This window comes from Scyliorhinus canicula, chromosome 13 (assembly GCF_902713615.1).
Source record: "Scyliorhinus canicula chromosome 13, sScyCan1.1, whole genome shotgun sequence".
NCBI classification, from domain to species: Eukaryota; Metazoa; Chordata; class Chondrichthyes; order Carcharhiniformes; family Scyliorhinidae; genus Scyliorhinus; species Scyliorhinus canicula.
In genome coordinates this window covers 114,243,694-114,264,248 of record NC_052158.1, presented here as the reverse complement: position 1 = coordinate 114,264,248, position 20,555 = coordinate 114,243,694, and the positions used below count along the sequence as shown (strand labels likewise).

Below are 20,555 nucleotides of genomic sequence, written 5' to 3'. Positions count from 1 at the left end.
CCGGAACTGGGCCCTGAAATGTGGAGACTAGGGGCTTTTCACAGTAATTTAATTACAGTGTTAATGTAAGCCTACTTGCGACAATAACAATTATGAATTTACCCTTTCTCAGCACTACTTTTAATTGGTAATTTTTTGTGTGTGGTGGTAGGGAGCTGAATCGCCAATGAATTGTAAATAGACCATGGTTTGCTATATTTTAAAGATACAGGTTTTAATCATTTTAATTGTACTTCTAACATTCAAGTGATCATATGCAAACTTTGTCTGAAAATATGGTACCGATACTTTTGTGTATGGGTGTCCAGCTCTTAGTGCTTCCCTTTTCCTTTCCAGGATTCAGTCAAGGATTCCGTCGTTCAATTGGTGGACTTGCCACTATATTGGGTCCCATGTGGGCAGGAGGATTAACTAATAATCTTTACGTTATGTTAGGAGTCATGATGGGTTTACTAACACTTCTGACTGTAAGTAAAATTTTAATGAATGAACCTCGAGAATAAGAATTACTTTGCAATTTCTAGTTCTTGTAATTTGTGGTGTATAATTTGGAATTCAGCTGTCAATCAGACATTCTGCAGGTTCCTTATATTGACTGTTTCATCAGCCTTGATTGTTTATAAAATAATGATTGACAGGGAAGGACCATCTCTGGTTCATCCAGCCTACCTCCCCCAACTCCAATGCCTTCCTTTTGCATCAAAATACACAGCAATGTGACTGAGGTATCAGAGCTAAACTCAGTTCTTCCCTCATTATTTTTTTCTGTGCGTAATGGATAGCAGCTGGGAGCTTGAAGCCTTGGCTGATGATTTTGTAACATCCTCCTCTGGCCTGGGATCATGAGTCCAATTTTAGAATGCCTACTGCACACTCCAAATGAAATAATAGAACTTGGGACATTTCTGGTCCAAAGTAGATCAACTTCTTGCCTAAACATTGGAAAATCAGGCTTATGGATTACTATTCATAATAGCATATACCAATTGACAAAATAACACTGGTCCTTTTAAAATTATTAGAGGGTAAATAAACAATTTTCTTTATATCTGTCCTTGTATCTGTTTTTAGTGAGGAATGAAGGGTGGATAAACTAACTCATTAACCCTTGGGGGCTTGTATTAAAACTGGGAGACCTGTAACGGACTCCTCAAACAACAGCATGATATAGTTATGCTCATCAAAATCATACTTTCCAGTCAACGTCCCAGACTCCTTCACCAACTATTGCTGAGTATACCTTGTTCCAGCGGTAAGACAGACCCACCAAACTGGTGGCACATTTGGGAGGACGTGATTTCGAAAGATCTGAATGACTCAAGATTGTAAAGCCTCATAGCATCAGGTCAAACAAGGGTAAGGAAACCTACACCTCCATTCTGTGCCCCTCACACCCCAGGATAGCCTGGAACTTAATTGAATTTTCCTTAAACAGAATCCCAGCAAGCCCTCATCCGCCACCGTACTTCTTTTTATTTTGTTACCTTGCTGAACTTGATCTCGCATTGAATAAACTGCTCCTTTTGACTATGCTGCCATGGGAATATGTTTGGGCCTTTGCTCGATCTAAAAGTGTATTTTTTAAGCAATGCCTGCCTTTTCGTGAGGTATGTGTCACGGTCTTTGTTCCAGTCCTTCTCAGATGCCCTCCACCATCATTATTTCTGGCTCATCAATGACTGTATCGATGCTGTTTCCTCCTCTCGCTCTGAACTGAAAAAAATCATTAAATGTGCTTCCAATCCCCACCCTTCCCTTGTCTTCACGTGTTCCATTTCTGACTCATTCCTTCCATGAATTCTCTGTTTCTAGCTCTGGGGATAGGCTATCAATTAATACCCACTAGGAGCCAACAAACCTCCAAAGCTACCTTCCTGCACTTCTTCCAATCTGCCTCCTATAAGGCTTCAATTCCATTATCTCAGTTTCTCCATTTCTGTTGCATCTCATCTGACAATGCTACCAGTGTTTCTGATTTGTCTTCCTTTTTTCTCAACCAGGATTTTTCTCCACTTCCATATTTAACGGTATTCTTGACCATGTTTAATTTCCAAATCTTGTCTCACCACTACCCTTTCTTCCCAGATGTACAGGTTCCCCCTGTGCTCACCTTCCACATTCAATTAACCATCCTTCGTCACTTCCAGTGTAATGCCATCACCAAACACATCTTCCCCTTCCCTCCCCTTTGAGCATTCTGAAGGGATAGTTCTCTCTACAACATTGTTTACTCCTAAAACAAGCTCAACACCTCCAACCTTTTCTATGGCAGCTTCCTGCAAGTGTAGGAGATGCAATACCTGTCCTATTTACCTCCTTCGTTCCCACCTTCCAAGACCGCGACCTCTCCTTCCAGGTGAAATAACAATTTAATTTTGCTTTCAATTTAATACATCGTAGACACTATACATAACAAGGATCTCACTTACATAACACTTACCTTTTACAGAATGTCTGTTCAGTCTGCGAGCAAGAACTCTGAGCTTCTGGTCACTTTTTGTCCACTGTGGCTCTGATTCCTCTGCCTTGAGTCTTATACATTGTTTCAATAAATCCCAATGTGCTCTCAAGGATCAGCATCTTATCTTTTAAATGGGCACTTACAGCATGCTGGATTCAATATTGTGCTCAACAATTTCAGACCACAGCTTCTACCCTCCTTTTTTCTGCTATTTATACCTCGTCTAGACCCATTTTATTATTTTATTATACTTGACCCATTTTGCTTTGCACTATCTTTCATTTTAATTCCTGCCTTCCACCGTAACACACACCTTCCTTTTTTTTCTTTTTCGCTCCTCTCATCCTTTTCTCCTGCCTGTACTTGTTTAAATCTGCTGGTGTGTCAAAGCACTGCAGACCCACAGTAATGTTCACCCCAACTACCCCTTCCTAGTAATGCTACCACTCCACCTGACAATATTCATCCCCCTCCAGGCAGTGTTCAAGTGCTTAGCCCCTTCACCACTGCCCTCGCTAGATAGTTCTCACCCCCTTCCACATCCATTCTCTTGACTCACCATCTGGAATCCCTGGCTCCTGTTCAGCTGACGTTAGAAAAGCCGGCATTGTTAGGAAGGGGGAGTTGTGCATTTTCATAAGGTGAGGGAGGGGGGTTAAACATTGTCAAACATTTGAATCATACAGAAGGAAATTTGAGTGGCTTGAAGCAACACTGGATCCCCGTTTGGCGTGGAGCAGATTGATCACATCAGGCAAGCTGTCCAATTTAGAGAAAAGTTCGGTGAGGTCTGATCAAAGCGTGATGTTGCGTCCAGAACTGCATAATAGCACACAGAAATGTTTGCGTGATGAATAACAGCTCGTCCAGGAAGGATTGTATTCACGACTCATTCAATATCCTAGCAAAAGTTGTGATTTGGGCTCAGCATCCTGCAAATAAACGGTAGTTTCATATCCAGGACTGAATTTATCATGCTGTGTGTGAAAGTGAAGTGCCAAACATTCCTGAGGGAACATAACTGGACAATGCCGTGACCACCAAGCTATCAGTGAAGGGATTGTTTGCAGGATCTCTTCCACTTTGTTGTCATTGTCCATTAGCTAATCCTCCACACCATGTGAGGGGGGGGGGGGGGGGGGGGGGGGGGGGGATGAACACTGAGGGGGATGGTTGTGAATTTTTAGGAAGTTGAGAATGGGGAGGGTGGGGTTTTGAGCATTGGCAGAGCATGCTGGGGTGGTCAGCGCTGTCAGTGGGTTGAGGCTAAGCAGTATGAGGTTGACAGGCCTATTTAAAAATAACACCAGTTAATGAACTGATGTCCGACCTTAAGAGGTATATCTTCAGTTATTGATGGAAAAAAGAGCGTGGCTGCAGTGGAATTACTCTAGACTATTTGCCTCTGGTCTCCATTTGTCCTCTGCTGGAACCATCATAGGAAGGTGCAAAGACTGCAGTCCAAAATGTTAAGCGGGCAGTAGGACAGTGCAATAGAACTGCTGCCTCAGCTCCAGGTCCCCGGGTTCAGTTCCAGCCTTGGGTCACTGCCTGTGTGCGCTTTCTTCCCGTGTCTGCGTGGGTTCCCTCCGGGTGTTCCAGTTTCCTCACACAGTCCAAAGATGTGCAGGTTAGGTGGATTGGCCATGCTAAATTGCCCCTTAGTGTCCAAAAGGTGAGGTGGGGTTATGGGGATGTGGTGGAGGCATGGGCGTAAGTGGGGTGCTCTTTCCAAGGGCCGATGCAGACTCGATGGGATAAATGGTCTCTTTCTGCTCTGTAAATTCTATGATATCACAGTCAGCATCGAATGCATCCTCGCTGACACTAACTTTGTTTATCCACCAATGCTTTCTGATTTCCTAAGCTCAGCATTTTCCAGTTTTATTTTTTCCGGTTTTATTTATGGGAATAGACATCTCTTGAATGCCATTTATGCCTTCCCTTAGCTGGCGAATCAGTATGCACTCTGGTTGGTGATCTTCATGTCCGTCACCAAGAGTAGCTCAGTAGCACCACTTAGTAAGGTGATTGAGTCCTGAAAAACATAGCAATCAGATTGGGCCTGCATAAAATGGTGAACAAACCAACACGAGAGAAAAACATTGTTGGCCATGCCCTCCCCAATCTACCTGTCACCGATGCAACTATCAATGGTAATGTTGGAAGGAGTTTTTAATCCATGTAGAAGTAAAGAGCCTTCTTTGCACTGAGAACACCCTCAGTTGTTTTTTATGGCATCGTTACCTTGCTAAATAGCATAGATCTAGAACAGAACCCACAACTCAACCCGGCAGTACTATGGACAATTAGGAGTAGACTTGTATTCCTCCATAATCTGTAAACTCATGGACTGACATAACCTTCATTCATCTATTACCATCAAGTCAATGATCAATCTTGCTTCAACTAGGGAATGTGGAACTAAATGCCAGGAGCAGTACCAGGTGTACCTAAAAAGGAGGCTCCAATCTAAATGAAACTACAGCACAGTACTACCTGTATGCTAAAGTACAGACATAGCATACTATGGAAGGCGATAAGCAATCCCACATATCACATCAAGGCTCTTGTAATTCCACCACATCCAGTTGGGAATAGTGGTAGACAATTAAATATATGGGACGAGGCGTCTCTGTGAAGATCCTCATCCTTAAGAATGTGAGAGCTCAGCACATCAGTGCAAATGACAAGGCAGAAGTATTTTCAGCTGTCTTTGACCAAAATGCCAGGTGGATAATCTATCTCTGCCTTCTCCTGAGATCTCCACCATCACAAATGTTAGTCTTCAGCCAATGTGATAGCAAGAGTCAGCTGAATATACTGGATACAACAAAGACCCAACACAAGCTGGTGGTGGTGCTGATGACTTGTGCTGCAGAACAATAGTACTTCTTGCCAACCTGTTCCAGTACAACACTAGCATCCAGCTGACAAATTGGAAAATTACCCAGACATGTCCTGTCCACAAAAGGAACAAATCGATTCTTGCCAATTACCGTCCCATCAGTTTACTCACAATCATCAGTTAAGTGATGGACAATGTTGTCAATGCTGTTGTCCGGATGATTTACTCATCAATAACCTGATCATGAATGCTCAGTTTGAGTGCTGTCAGGACCACTTAACACCAGACCGCTTTACAGCCTCGTTCCATACGCGGAAAAAGAACTGAATTCCAGAGGTGGGATAACTGTTTTTTTGCAGCAAGGAAGCATTTGATAGTGTGGTATCAAGGAGCCCTATTAACATTGAAGCCAATGGGAATCCGGAAGAAAGTTCTCCACAGATTGGAGTCATATCCAACACGAAGGAAGATGTTTGTGATTATAAGCGGCCAGTCATTTCAGTCCCAGAACATCACTGCAGGAGTTCCTAAAGGGCAGTGTCCTTGGCCCAACAATACTCAGCTCCTTCATTGACTTTCCTTCCAACATAAAGTAATATATGGGACTGTTCATTGAGATTGCAGTGTTTTGCACCATTCACAACTTCTCAGATAATGAAGTGGTCCATATCTGCATGCATGAGGATCTGGACCAAATTCAGGCTTAGGATGATAAAGATGGTCGCCATTGACCAGAAACCTAACTGGACAAACCTGCAAGAGCAGGTTTTTTTGTGGTAAATGACTCTGGCACCGACTCCTCAAAACATTACTGCCACCTAAAGGATACAATTCAATGCAGCAACATCACCATTCAGGAAGTGGAATCCCATCCAGGACAAAATAGTTAGTTGGATTGACCCCATCCATTACCTTAAATGTTCACATTTCCACCACTGGTGCTCCGTGGCTCCACTGTGTACCATCTACAAAATACACTGCAATATCTCATCTAGTTCTTCTTCATAGTAACTTCTCAATCATGACTTCGACCATCTAGAAAATCTAGAGCAGCAAGCCTAGTTCCCAAGTTCCCGTCCCAATCACATACCATCTTGTATTGGAAAGATGTATTGTCATTTCTTTAATGTCACTGCTTCAAAATCCTGGAAGTCTCTATCTAACAGCACTGAGCATACCTTCATATAAACTGTGGCAGAGCAATAAGGCACCTCCCCTCCACCTTCTCAAGGCTAATACACGCTGGTCTTGTCAGCAACTCTCACAACATGGGAATGATTTTTTAAAATTGCTGAATTTACCTGCACCGTTAATCCTAATCTTTTTGCAAATGGTGCCCTTGAAGTTTAAATAATAATGAACTGTCTAAATTCATCTGACCATATTTTCTGCTTTAGATAATGATGATATTATCATACAGCTACTTGGTTGAACCTCCCCCAACCCAGATTTCAACAGTGAACAGAAGTATGGATGATGATTGCTGAAAGTGGACATCAAATCCAGCAGAAAAATACAAGGTAAAGTGACAGAAGAAATGATTGCCCATGCATAGAAGTTAAAATTAACCCTGTTTCAAAGCTAACTTGAGAAGATAGAAATGTATCGGATCAATACCACTGTTTTGCCCCACCTTACAAGTCTTGAGTTCAAACGCAGAGTCTATAGTTCATTCCCTGTGGCCACGCTGTGGTGGCAGGATCCTCTAGTGTCGCCGAAGTCTATGGGCTTTGTGTGGCTCACCCTTCTGCTACTGCCACAAGGGGTTGACTTTAGCGGGGACCAAAAGATCCTGCCGACAAGGGTGGGGGCTGTAAAATTCTACCCCATGTCTCTTGGCTGTTTTTCTTTCTGGCCAAATTCTTATCTATTTCCAGTGTATGCCTTAATCATCGTTTGGAGTCTGTGACCTATGTCCAATCTATCAAATCACTTTTCCTCATCTGAGTTGCATCCCATGCGCCTGATTCTGGTTGTTGGGGAACTTATCACCCTCATCCTTTCTTGTTTACCCATGGCAATGTAACTGAAGTATAGATTGACAGGGACTCATTTAGCAAAGGGGCTTGGATGGGGCAGAAATTGTAAGGAGCATCCAGGAGGGCTACGTGAAGCAATATGTAGATAATTTAACTAGGGAAGGGGTCGTACTGGACCTGGTATTGGGAATGAGCCCAGCCAGGTGTTCGAAGTTTCAGTCGGGCAGCATTTTGGGATCAGTGACCATAATTCAGTAAGTTTTAAGTACTGTTGGATAAAGATAAGTCGTCATCGTGTGAAGGTGCTAAATTGGGGGAAGGCTAATTCTAACAATATTAGGCAGCAACTAAAGAGTATAGATTGGGGGTGGATGTTTGAGGGTAAATGAATATCTGGCATGTGGGAGGCTTTCAAATGTCAATTGATAGGAATTTAGGACTGGCAGGCTCCTGTGAAGAAGAAGGATAAGTATGGCAAGTTTCAGGAACCTTGAATAATGAGGGATATTGAGAGCCTGATCCAAAAGGAAAAGGAAGCAGTTGTAGGGGCTAGAACGCTGGGAACAGATGAAGCCTGTGAAGAATATAAGGAAAGTAGGGAGGAACTTAAGCAAGGAATCATGTGGGCTAAAAGGGGTCACAAAAAGTCATTGGCAAACAGGATTAAGGAAAATCCCGAAGCTTTTTTTGACATCTAAAAAGAGCAAGAGGGTAGCCAGGGAAAGGGTTGGCCCACTCAAGGACAGGGGAGGGAATCTATGCGTGGAGTCAGAGGAAATGGGCGAGGTACTAAATTAATACTTTGCATCAGTATTCACCAAAGAGAAGGAATTGGTGGATGTTGAGTCTGGAGAAGGGTGTGTCGATAGCCTGGGTCACATTGAGGTCCAAAAAGATGAGGTGATGGGAGTCTTGAAAAATATTAAGGTAGATAAGTCCCCAGGGCCTGATGGGATCTACCCTCAAATACTGAGGGAGGCAAGGGAGGAAATTGGTGGGGCCTTGACAGAAATCTTTGTATTCTCACTGGCTACAAGTGAGGTCCAGAGGACTAGAGAAAACTAATGTTGCTCCTTTGTTTAAGAAGGGTAGCAAAGAAAATCCAGGCAATTACAGGCCGGTGAGCCTTGCGTCAGTGGTAGGAAAATTATTGGAGAGGATTCTTCGAGACAGGATTTACACTCATTTGGAAGTAAGTGGACGTATTAGCAGGAGGCAGCGTAGTTTTGTGAAGGGGAGGTCGTGTCTCACTAACTTGATTGAATTTTTTGAGTGACGAAATTGATTGATGAAGGTTGGCCAGTGGATGTTGTCTACATGGACTTCAGTAAGGCCTGTGGCAAAGTCCCTCATGGCTGACTGGTACAGAAGGTGATGTTACACGGGATCAGATGTGAGCTGGCAAGAAGGATACAGAACTGGGTCAGTCATAGAAGTCAAAGGGTAGTAGTGGAATAATGCTTTTCTGAATGGAGGTCTGTGACTAGTGGTGTTCCACAGGGATCAGTGCTGGGATCGTTGCTCTTTGTAGGAGATATAAATGATTTAGAGGAAAATGTAACTAGTCTAATTAGTAAGTTTGTGGATTTTACAAAGTTTGGTGGAATTGCGGATAGCGATGAGGACTGCCAGAGGATAAAGCAGGATTTAGATTGTTTGGAGACTTGGGCGGAGAGATGGCAGATGGAGTTTAATCCAGACAAATGTGAGGTAATGCATTTTGGAAGGTCTAATACGGGTGGGAAATATACAATAAATGGCAGAGTATTGACCGGCAAAGGGATCTGGGTGCACAGGTCACTGAAAGTGGCAACACAGGTGGAGAAAGTAGCCAAGAAGGCATATGGCATGCTTGCCTTCTTTGGCCGGGGCATTGAGTATAAAAATTGGCACATCATGCTGTATCTAAAAAGAACCTGAGGCCACATTTGAAATATAGTGCTCAATTCTGGTTGCCACACTACCAGAAGGATGTGGAGGCTTTGGAGAGGATACAGAAGAGGTTTACCAGGATGTTGCCTGATTTGGAGGGCATTAACTATGAGAAGAGGTTGGATAACCTCTGTTTATTCTCACTGGAGCAATGGAGGTTGATGGGGTGATTTGATAGAAGTCTGCAAAATTATGAGGGGCATGGTCAGAGTGGATAGTCAGAAGTTTTTTCCCAGGATGGAGAAGTCAATTACCAGGGAACATAGGTTTAAGCTGAAGTTTTTTACACAAGAGGGTAGTGGGTGCCTGGAACCCGCTGCCAGAGGAGGTGGTGGAAGCAGGGATGATAGTGACGATTAAGGGTCGCCTTGACAAATACATGAATAGGATGGGAATAGAGGAATACGGACCCCGGAATTGTAGAAGGTTTTTGTTTAGGCGGGTAGCATGGTCAGCGCAGGGTTTGAGGGCTGAAGGGCTGTACTTTTCTTTATTATAATGCCTTAAACTGATTGACTGACGAAAGTAATGATGGAAGGCAGCGCCGGCCCTAGGGTTGCTGGCGCCCCGGGCAAGCTGAACTTCGGCGCCCTTCGGGGCCGGGGGGGGGCGGGGGCGGGCGGTGGGGGGGGGCGGGGGCGGGGGCGGGGGGGGGCCGGGGGGGGGGGGGGGGGAGAGCGGGGCAGGGGGGGGGGGGCCGGGGCAGGGGGGGGGGGGGGCCGAGGCCGGGGGGGGGGGCCGAGCCCGAGGCCGGGGGGGGCCGAGCCCGAGGCGGGGGGGAGGGGCCGAGCCCGAGGCCGGGGGGGCGGCGGGGGGGGGGGCCGAGGCGGGGGGGGCCGAGGCGGAGTGGGCGGGCCCGAGGTGGGGGGGCGGGCCCGAGGTGCGGGGGTGGACCCGAGGGCGGACGGAGCGGAGCGGGGCGGAGGGAGCCGCCCTGGGGGAGGGCGACCACCGCGCATGCGCTGGTTGGCACCGGCCCAACTGCGCATGTGCGGGACCCGAGTCTCTGGCGCCCCCTAGCACATGGCGCCCCGGGCGACTGCCCGAGTTGCCGGTGCCTTGGGCCAGCCCTGATGGAAGGCCAACTCAGTTGATTGACTGACGAAAGTAAAGATGGAAGGCCAACTCAGTTTTGAAATTTCACCAAATGAACTCCATAGACGCCAGCAAAGCCACATTATAATGTCCAGACATTCCACCTAACTACTGAGAATCTTTCCAGTGTATTAATAATAACAAAACAATGCTCCCAACCAATTGTTAAACGTTAAAAACAGAAGCAGAACTTTTGTACATGCATCCTTACAAATCTTTCCTGCTCCTCATCAGCGGCTTCAGTGTGAATTACAGTGCATAGTTATAACTTGGGTCTGCCAAATGGATGTGTCCATTAGCTGCAATGTAAATGTATCTTTGAATGTGAGACCAGTGCATTATCAAAGGGAATCAATTGCGGTGCTATTACTGATTGTTCTCTGTGGAAGTATTTAGTGGGCCTGCTATTAAGTGTCATGCCTAGGATGCCATATTCATAACTTTACACATAGACTGAGGAATATGGAAGTTTGAGGAATCATGATTTATTGATTAAAATGAATACTGATTCACATTTAAGTGGTGGTAGATGGTCAGCGCTTATTCAACATAGATTATCAAACTTCCGGTGTTACAAATGGGTTAATTATGGGTATGGGCACACCAAGATGATATCTGTAGCATTCATAACTACCATTGCTTGAAGCTTACTCAAAACACCCGAGTCAGTCAGGTTTGAAATTCAACAAAAGAAAACTGGTGAAACCAGTTGTGCACAGTTTTAAAAAAAGATGAAAAACCAGCATCTGTTTCCGACTGTACATCAGTGACCTTTTAGTTTAAGCCAATCTGTGTGTACAATGGCTGTTGACCATGTGACCAAAACTGGTATCTGATACTGAGATCCTGTATTATCCCAAGACCCAGAAGAGACGTGGTCAGACTGAAAAGAACATCAACAAGGCGACAGCTGCAGAGAGGGGCTGTGCCATCTATGTCTTTTTAAAACCATCAGGAGTCAGCCAGTCTGAGAACTGGACGCTGGAACTAACTTGCGAGATTGGCTGTCGCTGGTTAGACCAGCATTTATTTTCCATCAATAATTGCCCTTGAGCAAGTGGTGGTGAGCTGCCTTCTTGAATTACTGTAGCCTCTGGTGTAGGTACACCTACATTTCTGTTAGGGAGGGTGTTCCAGGATTCTGACCCAGCGACAATGAAGAATGGCGATTTATTTCCAAGTCAGGATGATGAGTTACTTTGAGGGGAACCTCCATTTGGTGGTGTTCTAATGTGTCTGCTACCCTTATACCTTCTAGATGGTAATGGTTGTGATGGTGTTGAAGGAGCCTTGGTGAGTTTTCTAGTGTATTTCATAGATGTTACACATTGCTGCCACTATTGTCGGTGGTGGAAAGACTGAGGGTTTGTGGAAGGGTGCAAATCAAGCGGGCTGCTTTGTCCTGGATGGTGTCAAGCTTCTTAAGCATTTCTGGAGCTGCACTTATCCAGGCAAGTGGAGAGTATTCCATTACACTCCTGACTTGTGCCTTGTAGGTGATGGCAGGCTTTGGGAGTCAGGAGGCGAGTTACTCATTGCAGGATTCTGAACCTTTGACCTGCTCTGATGGCCACAGTATTTATATAATTGTCCGGATGAGTTTCTGATCAACGATAATCCCAGGATGTTGGTAGTGGGATTCATCAATGGTAATGCCATTGAATGTCAAGCGGCGATTATTGGATCCTCTCTTGTTGGCAGTGGTTATTGCCTGGCACTTGTGTGCTGTGAATGTTACTTCCTACTTGCCAGTGCAAGCCTGGATATTGTCCAGGTCTTGCTGCATTTTAACATGCATTGTTTCAATATCTGAGGAGTCTCAAATGGTGCTGAACATTGTGCACTCATCTGCGAACATCCCCACCTCTGACCTTATGATGGAAAGAAGGTCATCGCGAAGCAACTGAAGACATTTGGGCCTAGGACACTACCCTGGGCAACTCCTGCAGTGATGTCCTATAGCTGAGGTGATTGAGTTCCAAACACGACAACCATCTTACTAGGCGAGAGTCTACCCAGTGGAGGGTTTCCCACTGATTTCCATTAGCTTCAGTTTTGCTAGAGCTCCTTGATGCCATATTTTGTCTAATACTGCCTTGATGTCAAAGACAGTCACTCTTCTCTCATCTCTGGAGTTCATCTCTTTTGTCCATGTTTGAACCAAGGCTGTACTGAGGTCAGGAGCGGAGTGACCCTGGCAGACCCCAAACTTAGCATCAGTGAACAGGTTATTGCAAAGTAAGTGCCACTGTTGATGTTCCCTTCCATCACTTTACTGATGATTAAGTGTAGACTGATGGGGCGGTAGTTGGCCAAATTGGATTTGTCCTGCTTTTTGTGTACAGAACATATTGGCAATTTTCCAAAATACCAGGTAGATGCCAGTATTATAGCTGCACTGGGACAGCTTGGCTAGAGACACGGCTAGTTCTGGAGCACAAATCTTCAGCACCATTGCCAGAGCACCATCAGGGCCCATAGCCAATGACTTTAACTATTACTTGGTGTAACGTGGAGGTGGGAGGGGATGGTACTTGGTAATCAGCAGAAAGATTCCTTGAACTGATGCCGGAAGAGTTAATGGGTTCTGGAATCAATTTAAGAACTCCCAAGGCAACTCCCTCCATACTGCACAATAATATGCTGCCACCTCTGCACAGTCTGTCCTGCCATTGGGACAGGACAATCATAGGGGTTCTGGAATCAATTTAAGAACTCCCAAGGCAACTCCCTCCATACTGCACAATAATGTGCCGCCATCTCTGCACAGTCTGTCCTGCCATTGGGACAGGACAATCGTAGGAATGGTGATGGCGGTGTCTGAGAAGTTGGGTGGGATTTACCCACCACTCTGCCGCGTGTTTTCCAGTGGAATCTACCGGTCCGTCGGTATCAATGGGATTTCCCGTTGACTGCATCTCTCGTCGCCTGGAAACCCGTGGGTCGACCTGGAAGTGGAATGTCCCATTGATGTGAAGAGCTGGTAAATCCAGCCCATTATCTGTAAGGTATGATTCTGTGAGTATGACTTTGTCAGGCTGTTGCTTGACCAGTCTGTGAGACAGCTCTCCCAATTTTTCCACAAGCTCCCAGATGTTAGTAAGGAGGACTTAGCAGTGTCAACAGTGCTGGGTTTGCCATTGTCGTTTCTGGTGCCTAGGTGAATGCTGTCTGATCCGTCCAATTTCATACCCTTTTATTCACTTTGTAGCAGTTGGCTTACTAGGCCGTTTCAGAGGGCATTTAAGCGGCAACCCAATTGCTGCAGATCTGAAGTCACATGTAGACCAGAGCAGGTGAGGATGCCAGATTTCCTTCCCTAAAGGACATTAGTGAACCAGATGGGTTTTTATGACAATCGACCAATGGACAAGTAAAAAAATCTGCATTAATCCTGTGTAATTTGTCAGGCCGCTTCTGGACCATTGCATGTTTCTTTTGTTATCAGACATACATTTATCCATTGGAAATTAATCAGTGGAGCAACAGTTAAAACACACTCATCAGGATAGACTGAACCAATTGAACTTGTTTTCATTGGACAACAAAAAATTAGGCATGATGTTTATTGGAAGTGTTTCATGACAACAAAAGCGAAATAAGCATGTTTTAACTAAATATTTAACTTTCTTTATCAGATAATCTTGGATTAATACTACCTGTAACAATATATTAACCGTTGATTGTGTAAGAAATACTATCTGAAATTCAAAACATTTTGAGCTAGCTATCGTTTAATTCTACCACTTAAAAATGTAAGCACTAATATTTAATCCATTGCACGTGTAATGAACTTTTTTCTGTTCACAAAACATTACTGTACTTACAACATAACCTTGTACGTGTATTATAATCCGTGTAAATTAAGTATGTGATAAAACTATTAACTATCTAAAGATGATTAAAGAAGATCTCTATCTCATCCAATATTAATTACAATTAATTCTTGTTATTCGCCTGGAGTCTCAAAAACTTGAATCTTGGTGTTCTTGGCAAAGGTAATTTGCACTACTGTTTCAGCTGATTCCACATCTGAACAAAATGTATAGCTCAAAATTAAAACGTTTAAACTAAAACAATAAATGACAACTTAGAAATTTACTGGGAAATTTCAAGGAATTTTGTCGGAAACCAACCTGCTTAAGGAAGCTGGGGTTACTTTCTTTGGAAAAGAGGTTTCAGATTCAACAATATTTTTTTATAGTTATGAAAGGAATTGATAAACTTAATGCCAGCAATTGTTCACTAGTAAAGGGTTCAAAGGCCAGGAAAGAATATTTTTAAGAAAGAAAAATATAAAACTGTGAATATGAAGGTAAACCAAGTAGAACTTTCACATCAAAAGGATGATGGACTTGTGAAACAAGGGAAGACCAATAGAAGGAAAATATAAAGAGGTGGAGATTGGGGAGATTGAAGGGGCAGAGTAAGAAGGTAGGTAAATGTGTTTATCTATAAGAAGGATTGGGTTTCGTGGGACAATAACTCTTCTGTATTCCTTATGTTATTTTGGTCCATCTTCTTCTGCATAAATGGGGCTAAGTTCCACACATCAACTATTTTTTTTTAAACCAAGAATAGTTTCCCAGGAGAATAATAAAGGAATTTTCCACATGTCTTTGTGGCAAATACATTGGCAAGAGTCTTTCCAAACATGAATAGAGTGTTGGCTCAGATGAGAAAATCAGCGTGAAGTTCGCAGGCTACACAGCCAGCTTTTCTCGCCATATTGAACTGCATTCTGTGTAATTTCATTTGGGAGGTGAGACTCGCAGTCAGCTGGAGGAGCCTGGCCTAAAAGCTGGACATCCCGAGATCGGGCGCCGTTTTTAAAAGCGCCCCGATCTCTGATTTTGAATTAAAGGCAACCCACCCCATGGATATCAAGTCCCCCCCCCCCCCCCCCCCAAACGCTGAAGAGCAATCTCTGCCCCTCCCCCCCCCCCCAGCCACTAGAACAGCGTCAAGCCTGCGCATATATTCATTTATGCAAATCAGGCTCACTCTCTTCCTGGGTGTGAACCTGATTATGTCACCAGCGGGGGACAGAGAAGATTTCATTCTGAGATCTCGCCAGTGCAAATCCAATTTTCGATCTCGCACAAAATTTAGCAGTCATTACGGGATTTGCGCCCATGGTCAATGGGGCCATTAGATCGTGGCCATTATCTTTCAGATTGAGAAATGTTTTACTTATTCCTGCAACTCTTCAAAATCACAGAATTGTTATAGTGCAGGAGGCCATTTGACCCATCATGGCGGCACTGCCTTTCCAAATGAGTATTATGACTTTGTGCTATTCCCTTGCACTTTTCTCCATACCCCTGCATATTGTTTCTATTCAAGTAATTATCTGATGCTCTTTTGGAAACCTTTATTGAACTAGTCTGTAAGAGGTAAAATTTTTGCATCAATTGTTTCCTGAACTTAGTAGCTCAGACTTTGTATTTATCCTCGTGAAATCTTATCCCCACTATCTGAATGCAGTTGCATTGACATCGTTGGACACGTTCCCTACTGTTCTGCTCCTACCTGACTGTTATTGGGAATACTTTCAGGTGCTGCATATTGTGCAGAGGAATTCTAGCAAGAATAGCAGTTTCTGCCTGCAGTATGCAATGGCTGGAATTCTCTCCATTAGAAGCAGAAAGGGGAAAATGGACAGGAGAGAAGGGGAAGCTGGAACGGGTCTTTTGAGGTGGGAGTGGAAACATGGGCTGGATTGTCCGTGCCTGACTCGTGGACTGCAGGAGTGCAGGACTCGTGGAGTTCCACGACAGCTAAACTGGCGCCGCATCTGGACGGATTCAGTGACTGTTGAGGGGTTAACACCGACGCCAATGAGCCACGGTGCCGGATTCGTCAGATTCGCAATTGAAAATCAGGACTGGCAGCGACAGGTGGCGGGGGAGAGCCTCAAGGGATAGCTCCACTCATATTCCCATCCATGGAGTTTCCCGGGGGCCATCGGGCACCCTGAGGGAGGTGGTGGTGAAGGGGCCTGTGCTGGTAGCTCCCGCAGCGGAGGTGCCAGAGCACAACAGCACCTACCCCCACAACTCCTGTCCCTGGCACATCTGGTGGGCAACGTGCAGAACAGGGATGCACCACACCATCTGGGACACCCAATCAGCAGCCGGGCCCATCCAGTCCCGGTCGCCCCAGAAGACGCCGCAGGGATGTGAGTGGAGCTATCCCCTGTGACTCTCCCCGCCACCTGACGCCCGCCAATGGGGACCCAGGTCACAGAGTGGGAATCACAGCACCCCTGATGTACCGTCTGTGGATCCACTTCGACGTTGAGTTATGGTCCGTAGGCCAGGAAGTTGGGCACCAGTTAAGTTGGAGCAGGTACAGTGCCACAGTTTAGTTATAGGGGCTAGGACACGACTAGCCCCTATATTGTCACATTAAACTTCTGTTCACAATGTTACAACCTGCTCTGTCAGATGGGTCTGAGGGGTGGGCTGGGGGCAGAATGGGCGGATATGGTGGGTGGCCAGGCTCCACCCGACCATCTCTACTATCCTTACCACCGCAAACCCAGAAATCCGATGGCACCTTGTGATGGAATGGCCAGCGCGCATGCAGGGATCACCCAGGTGGATGGTGGAAAGTGCTACCGAGTTGTACATTATCAAATGATGTGGAGCACCAGGGCTCATCGCGGAGCGGGTTGTCATCCTTCCCATCCCATGGACCAAACCCACTGTTACTGCCAATCCATGGTCCATAGTGTGGCAGGTATGTTTAACAAAGGGGGTTGCAGGGGAGGTGTGTGTGTGTATCTCTGTGTGTCTGTGTCCCCCTCTCAGCGTCATACTGGAGGGTCCCCCCAGAGTGGTCCAGGCACCGGAACCGCTTCCTGGGCATCCTGCTGGGCGTGCTCCACATTGAAATGGATATATTGTGCCGACTGTGCATGCTAACCAGTTAGAAAAAGGTTAGGTGGGGTTGCAGATTCTATGACCCTGTGGCTTAAAAATTCAGGGCAACGTCACCTTGATGGCCACCAGAAGCGGGTGTCATCCCCCATGGTGCCAGGCGTGCCATGATCTGATCGCACTGCCTTCCTGCTCAGCTGGAGTCTTCAAGGGCATGCCCGGTCTGACATGTCCTCAAATGACAAGTGCTGCCGGTACACATGAGGACTCCTTTGCACTTCCTCCTCGTTGACCTGTTGGGCAGCTGGCTCACCTCCAGGGCGGCTACGTCCTGTTTCTCTTGAGCCTGCTCCACTGCTGCAGCTACCTCCTCCTCGAGCAGCTCCAGCTTCAGCTCGGACAGCCGCAGGGCATCCCCCAGGGCTGCGGCGACTAGCAGGAAGGTCATCACTGCTAGTTGAATTCCAATATCTATTGTCTGCAGGGTATGAAAGACTGACATGTTAGCACGGTGCATAGCCCTATGCCCAACCAGGTCCAACGGATGGCACTGCGGATGGCCAGGTCGCCAGTTTCACGATTTATCAAAGCATAAGTGAACCGCGCAGTCATGAACTCAGCCCATCGGAGGCAAAGAATCACGGAGGCCCCGGAGAACAAGTAATATGCAAATGGTGTTTACTGTATATGCGTTTCGGAACGCAATGGTGCCACTTTTGAGGTGACAGAGAATTGCAATTTGGTGTCAAATCGGCACCCGTCGTGATTCCGGTGTCTGAACCGATCCTCTGCACAATCGCGTTTCCCGATTTCGGTGTCAGCCAATGGAGAATCCTGCCCATGAAGTTGGGAGTTTGGTAATAGAAGAATATATCGGTGGAACTTGCTTGGAAGGGAGAAGGCTGTGATTTTGAATGGGGAATGCGAGGAGAGCTTTAGCTTCAACCAGGGCAATAGAAGAATTAATTGCAAGGAAAAGAAAAGAATGATATTACAAACATGAAAGGGCCTCTGAAAGGGATTAATAAAGGAGTGGGTAGAAGAAGGGTGTGGGAGAGTGATTGGCAAGGTATTTTTTAGGAAAGTAACAGATTTTGATCTGTTAAAAATCTAAGTGTAACTTTGATTTCAAATTAATTCTGCCACCTGAATGTATGGAAAGCATAAGCATGCATCATTTTTAATGTACGAATTTGATTTTCCAGGAGAGGATTATTTGTATGGATTTTGTGCCATCAACATTTGGACTTCCTCTTGTACTTTTTAGGGTTTATCCTTAAAGGAATGAGGGTTTAAGTTACAAAGCCCAAATATAAGAGGTGACTACCACAATTTGCAAAAACCCTATTTTCTAAGGCATCTGGCAAAAGAAAAAACAAGGAAACCTATCCTTATCATCTCCTCCCATATATACACGGTCCCCTGGCATACCCAAGCCTTGCCTGCAGGAGACTTTTCAGTACAAATACATGGGGAGGGATTTTCCATCCCGGGATGCTCGGATCACGTTTTCCGTGGGACTGAGAATCTTGCGTGGGGGAGAAATGTAAATAAATACACATGGGTCTTAATGACTCATTTGCCATCCATTCTACGGGCCCGGCACCCTATGCTCTGGCCCTCTAAGAGTAATAGTATCCTGCGATTCAGATATAATGAGCCGTTCAGACTTGTTTCTCCGTTTCATCATCTGAACACATAATTAAATTACCATTTTGTAACTTGCTCTTGATCATTCTTTGTTTCCCAGCCCTGTTCTATTTCCAATGCAGTGTTGATTCATCTTTGTAATGAAATTCCTTTAAACTATTTATTTGCTCAAAAATTTAACTTTTTTTTTTCTTTTCAGATCTCCAGTCAATGTTGCTATTGTGAGACTTCAAGCATCATATGACATGCACACTTGTTACCATATTTAATGTGAACATTTCCGTTCAATCTATTTTTTTTTGTACATGTTGGCGACTGTAAAAATTAAATGACTTTCACTGTAACAAAGAAATCAGGTAAACAATAGAACGATTATATAAAATAAACAAATGAATGAAGTGTATTCCTGTTTGCTCCATACAAATATTATTTAATGTACACATACTGAAAAATATATTTTAAATTGCACACCATATCATGTGAATGTTTGCTAATAGATCAGTGTTAAATTAGTTTTTAAGACAAAAGCACATTTTATGCATTGTCAGACTTGGATATATACATCAATAATTAATGTTATAAAACTGAAGAAAAACATGATTGTGATGAATGTTGTCACAATGTGAAATAATATACATTAAATGTATGTTTTGTATTGAAGTCTGGCATTGCTGTGTTAAAGCCAGTAATAAATTAAGTAATTTCTGTCTGTTTGCATTTTTTTTTTAAAGAAAACTACTATTAAAATCTAGCTAGTAACAGCTTGACATATCGTGAGAAGCATCATAATTTTAACTTCTTTGCCTATCAGAAACTTAATAGGAAGCCTTAAAACACCAGGTTAAAGTCCAACAAGTTTATTTCGAATAACTAGCTTTTGGAGCACAGCACCTTCCTCAGGATTCGAAACAAACCTGTTGGACTCTAACCTGGTGTTGTAAGACTTCCTACTGTGCACACCCCAGTCCAACGCCGACATCTCCACATCATATTAGAAACTTGGCTGAGGTGAGGGAGAGTTAGTTTGGTGTATCTCCTCCTTCACTCCCTGATTAGAGCAACAACAAATTTTTAATTGTAGGTGGGAAGGACACCTACTACCTCATGCCATTGAGGATTTCTTTCAATGTGCTCATTGGGCCCCGATGCCTTATTCGAGGCCTGGTGTACAACTTAAGCCTGAGTAGGGGAGCAGTGTTGTTTTCTTCGCATCTCGGGCAATACCTGCCAAGAACTAAACTGAGAGCTAGAACAGACCCAGAAAGTTATTTTCCCCCTGCAGCCTGGAACAGCAAGATTGCTGTTCTGGATCTCTATATGCAAACCTTTGCCCGCCCTGGTTCCAGGTTTCCTGCTTCCTCAGTTAGAATTCTTGCCCAAAGTCTTGTCTGAATGTGATGGACTGTAATCTTGGGCTCGATTTTCTGTTTGGGCTGAAGTCCCTAACTTGGGAGATCAAAATTGGGTCCTAACCCCGCAGTAATAAATTTGCAAGATTGACAATTAATGGCTAGAGGGGCGCTCACTGTCACAGACTAGCTGTCTACCACATGGTGATGATCATTGGCCTGGGCACTGTGACTATCTCCTTAGCCGTGCCCTGTGAGAGAGGGAGAGCCTTAATGCCCTGTGGGCTTTATAGTGGTGGTGTCCTGTCTGGTGATTGGTTGTTCTGTGTCGTGTGTATTCATTGGTTATCCTGTGTG

General features: G+C 44.8%; 1 protein-coding gene across 3 annotated transcripts in view; it reads left to right on the top strand.

The window, feature by feature from the left end:
- LOC119976025 (major facilitator superfamily domain-containing protein 8-like) overlaps positions 1 to 19,558 on the top strand; it is a 77,008-nt gene extending 57,450 nt beyond the window's left edge. For all 3 annotated transcript variants that reach the window (XM_038816097.1, XM_038816095.1, XM_038816098.1), the window contains 3 exons: positions 337 to 467; positions 6,707 to 6,829; positions 19,049 to 19,558. In XM_038816097.1, the coding sequence (XP_038672025.1) occupies positions 337 to 467; positions 6,707 to 6,796 (221 nt within the window). In that variant the 3' untranslated portion in view covers positions 6,797 to 6,829; positions 19,049 to 19,558. The remainder of the gene's footprint in view (positions 1 to 336; positions 468 to 6,706; positions 6,830 to 19,048) is intronic.
- Positions 19,559 to 20,555: the final 997 nt, after the last annotated feature.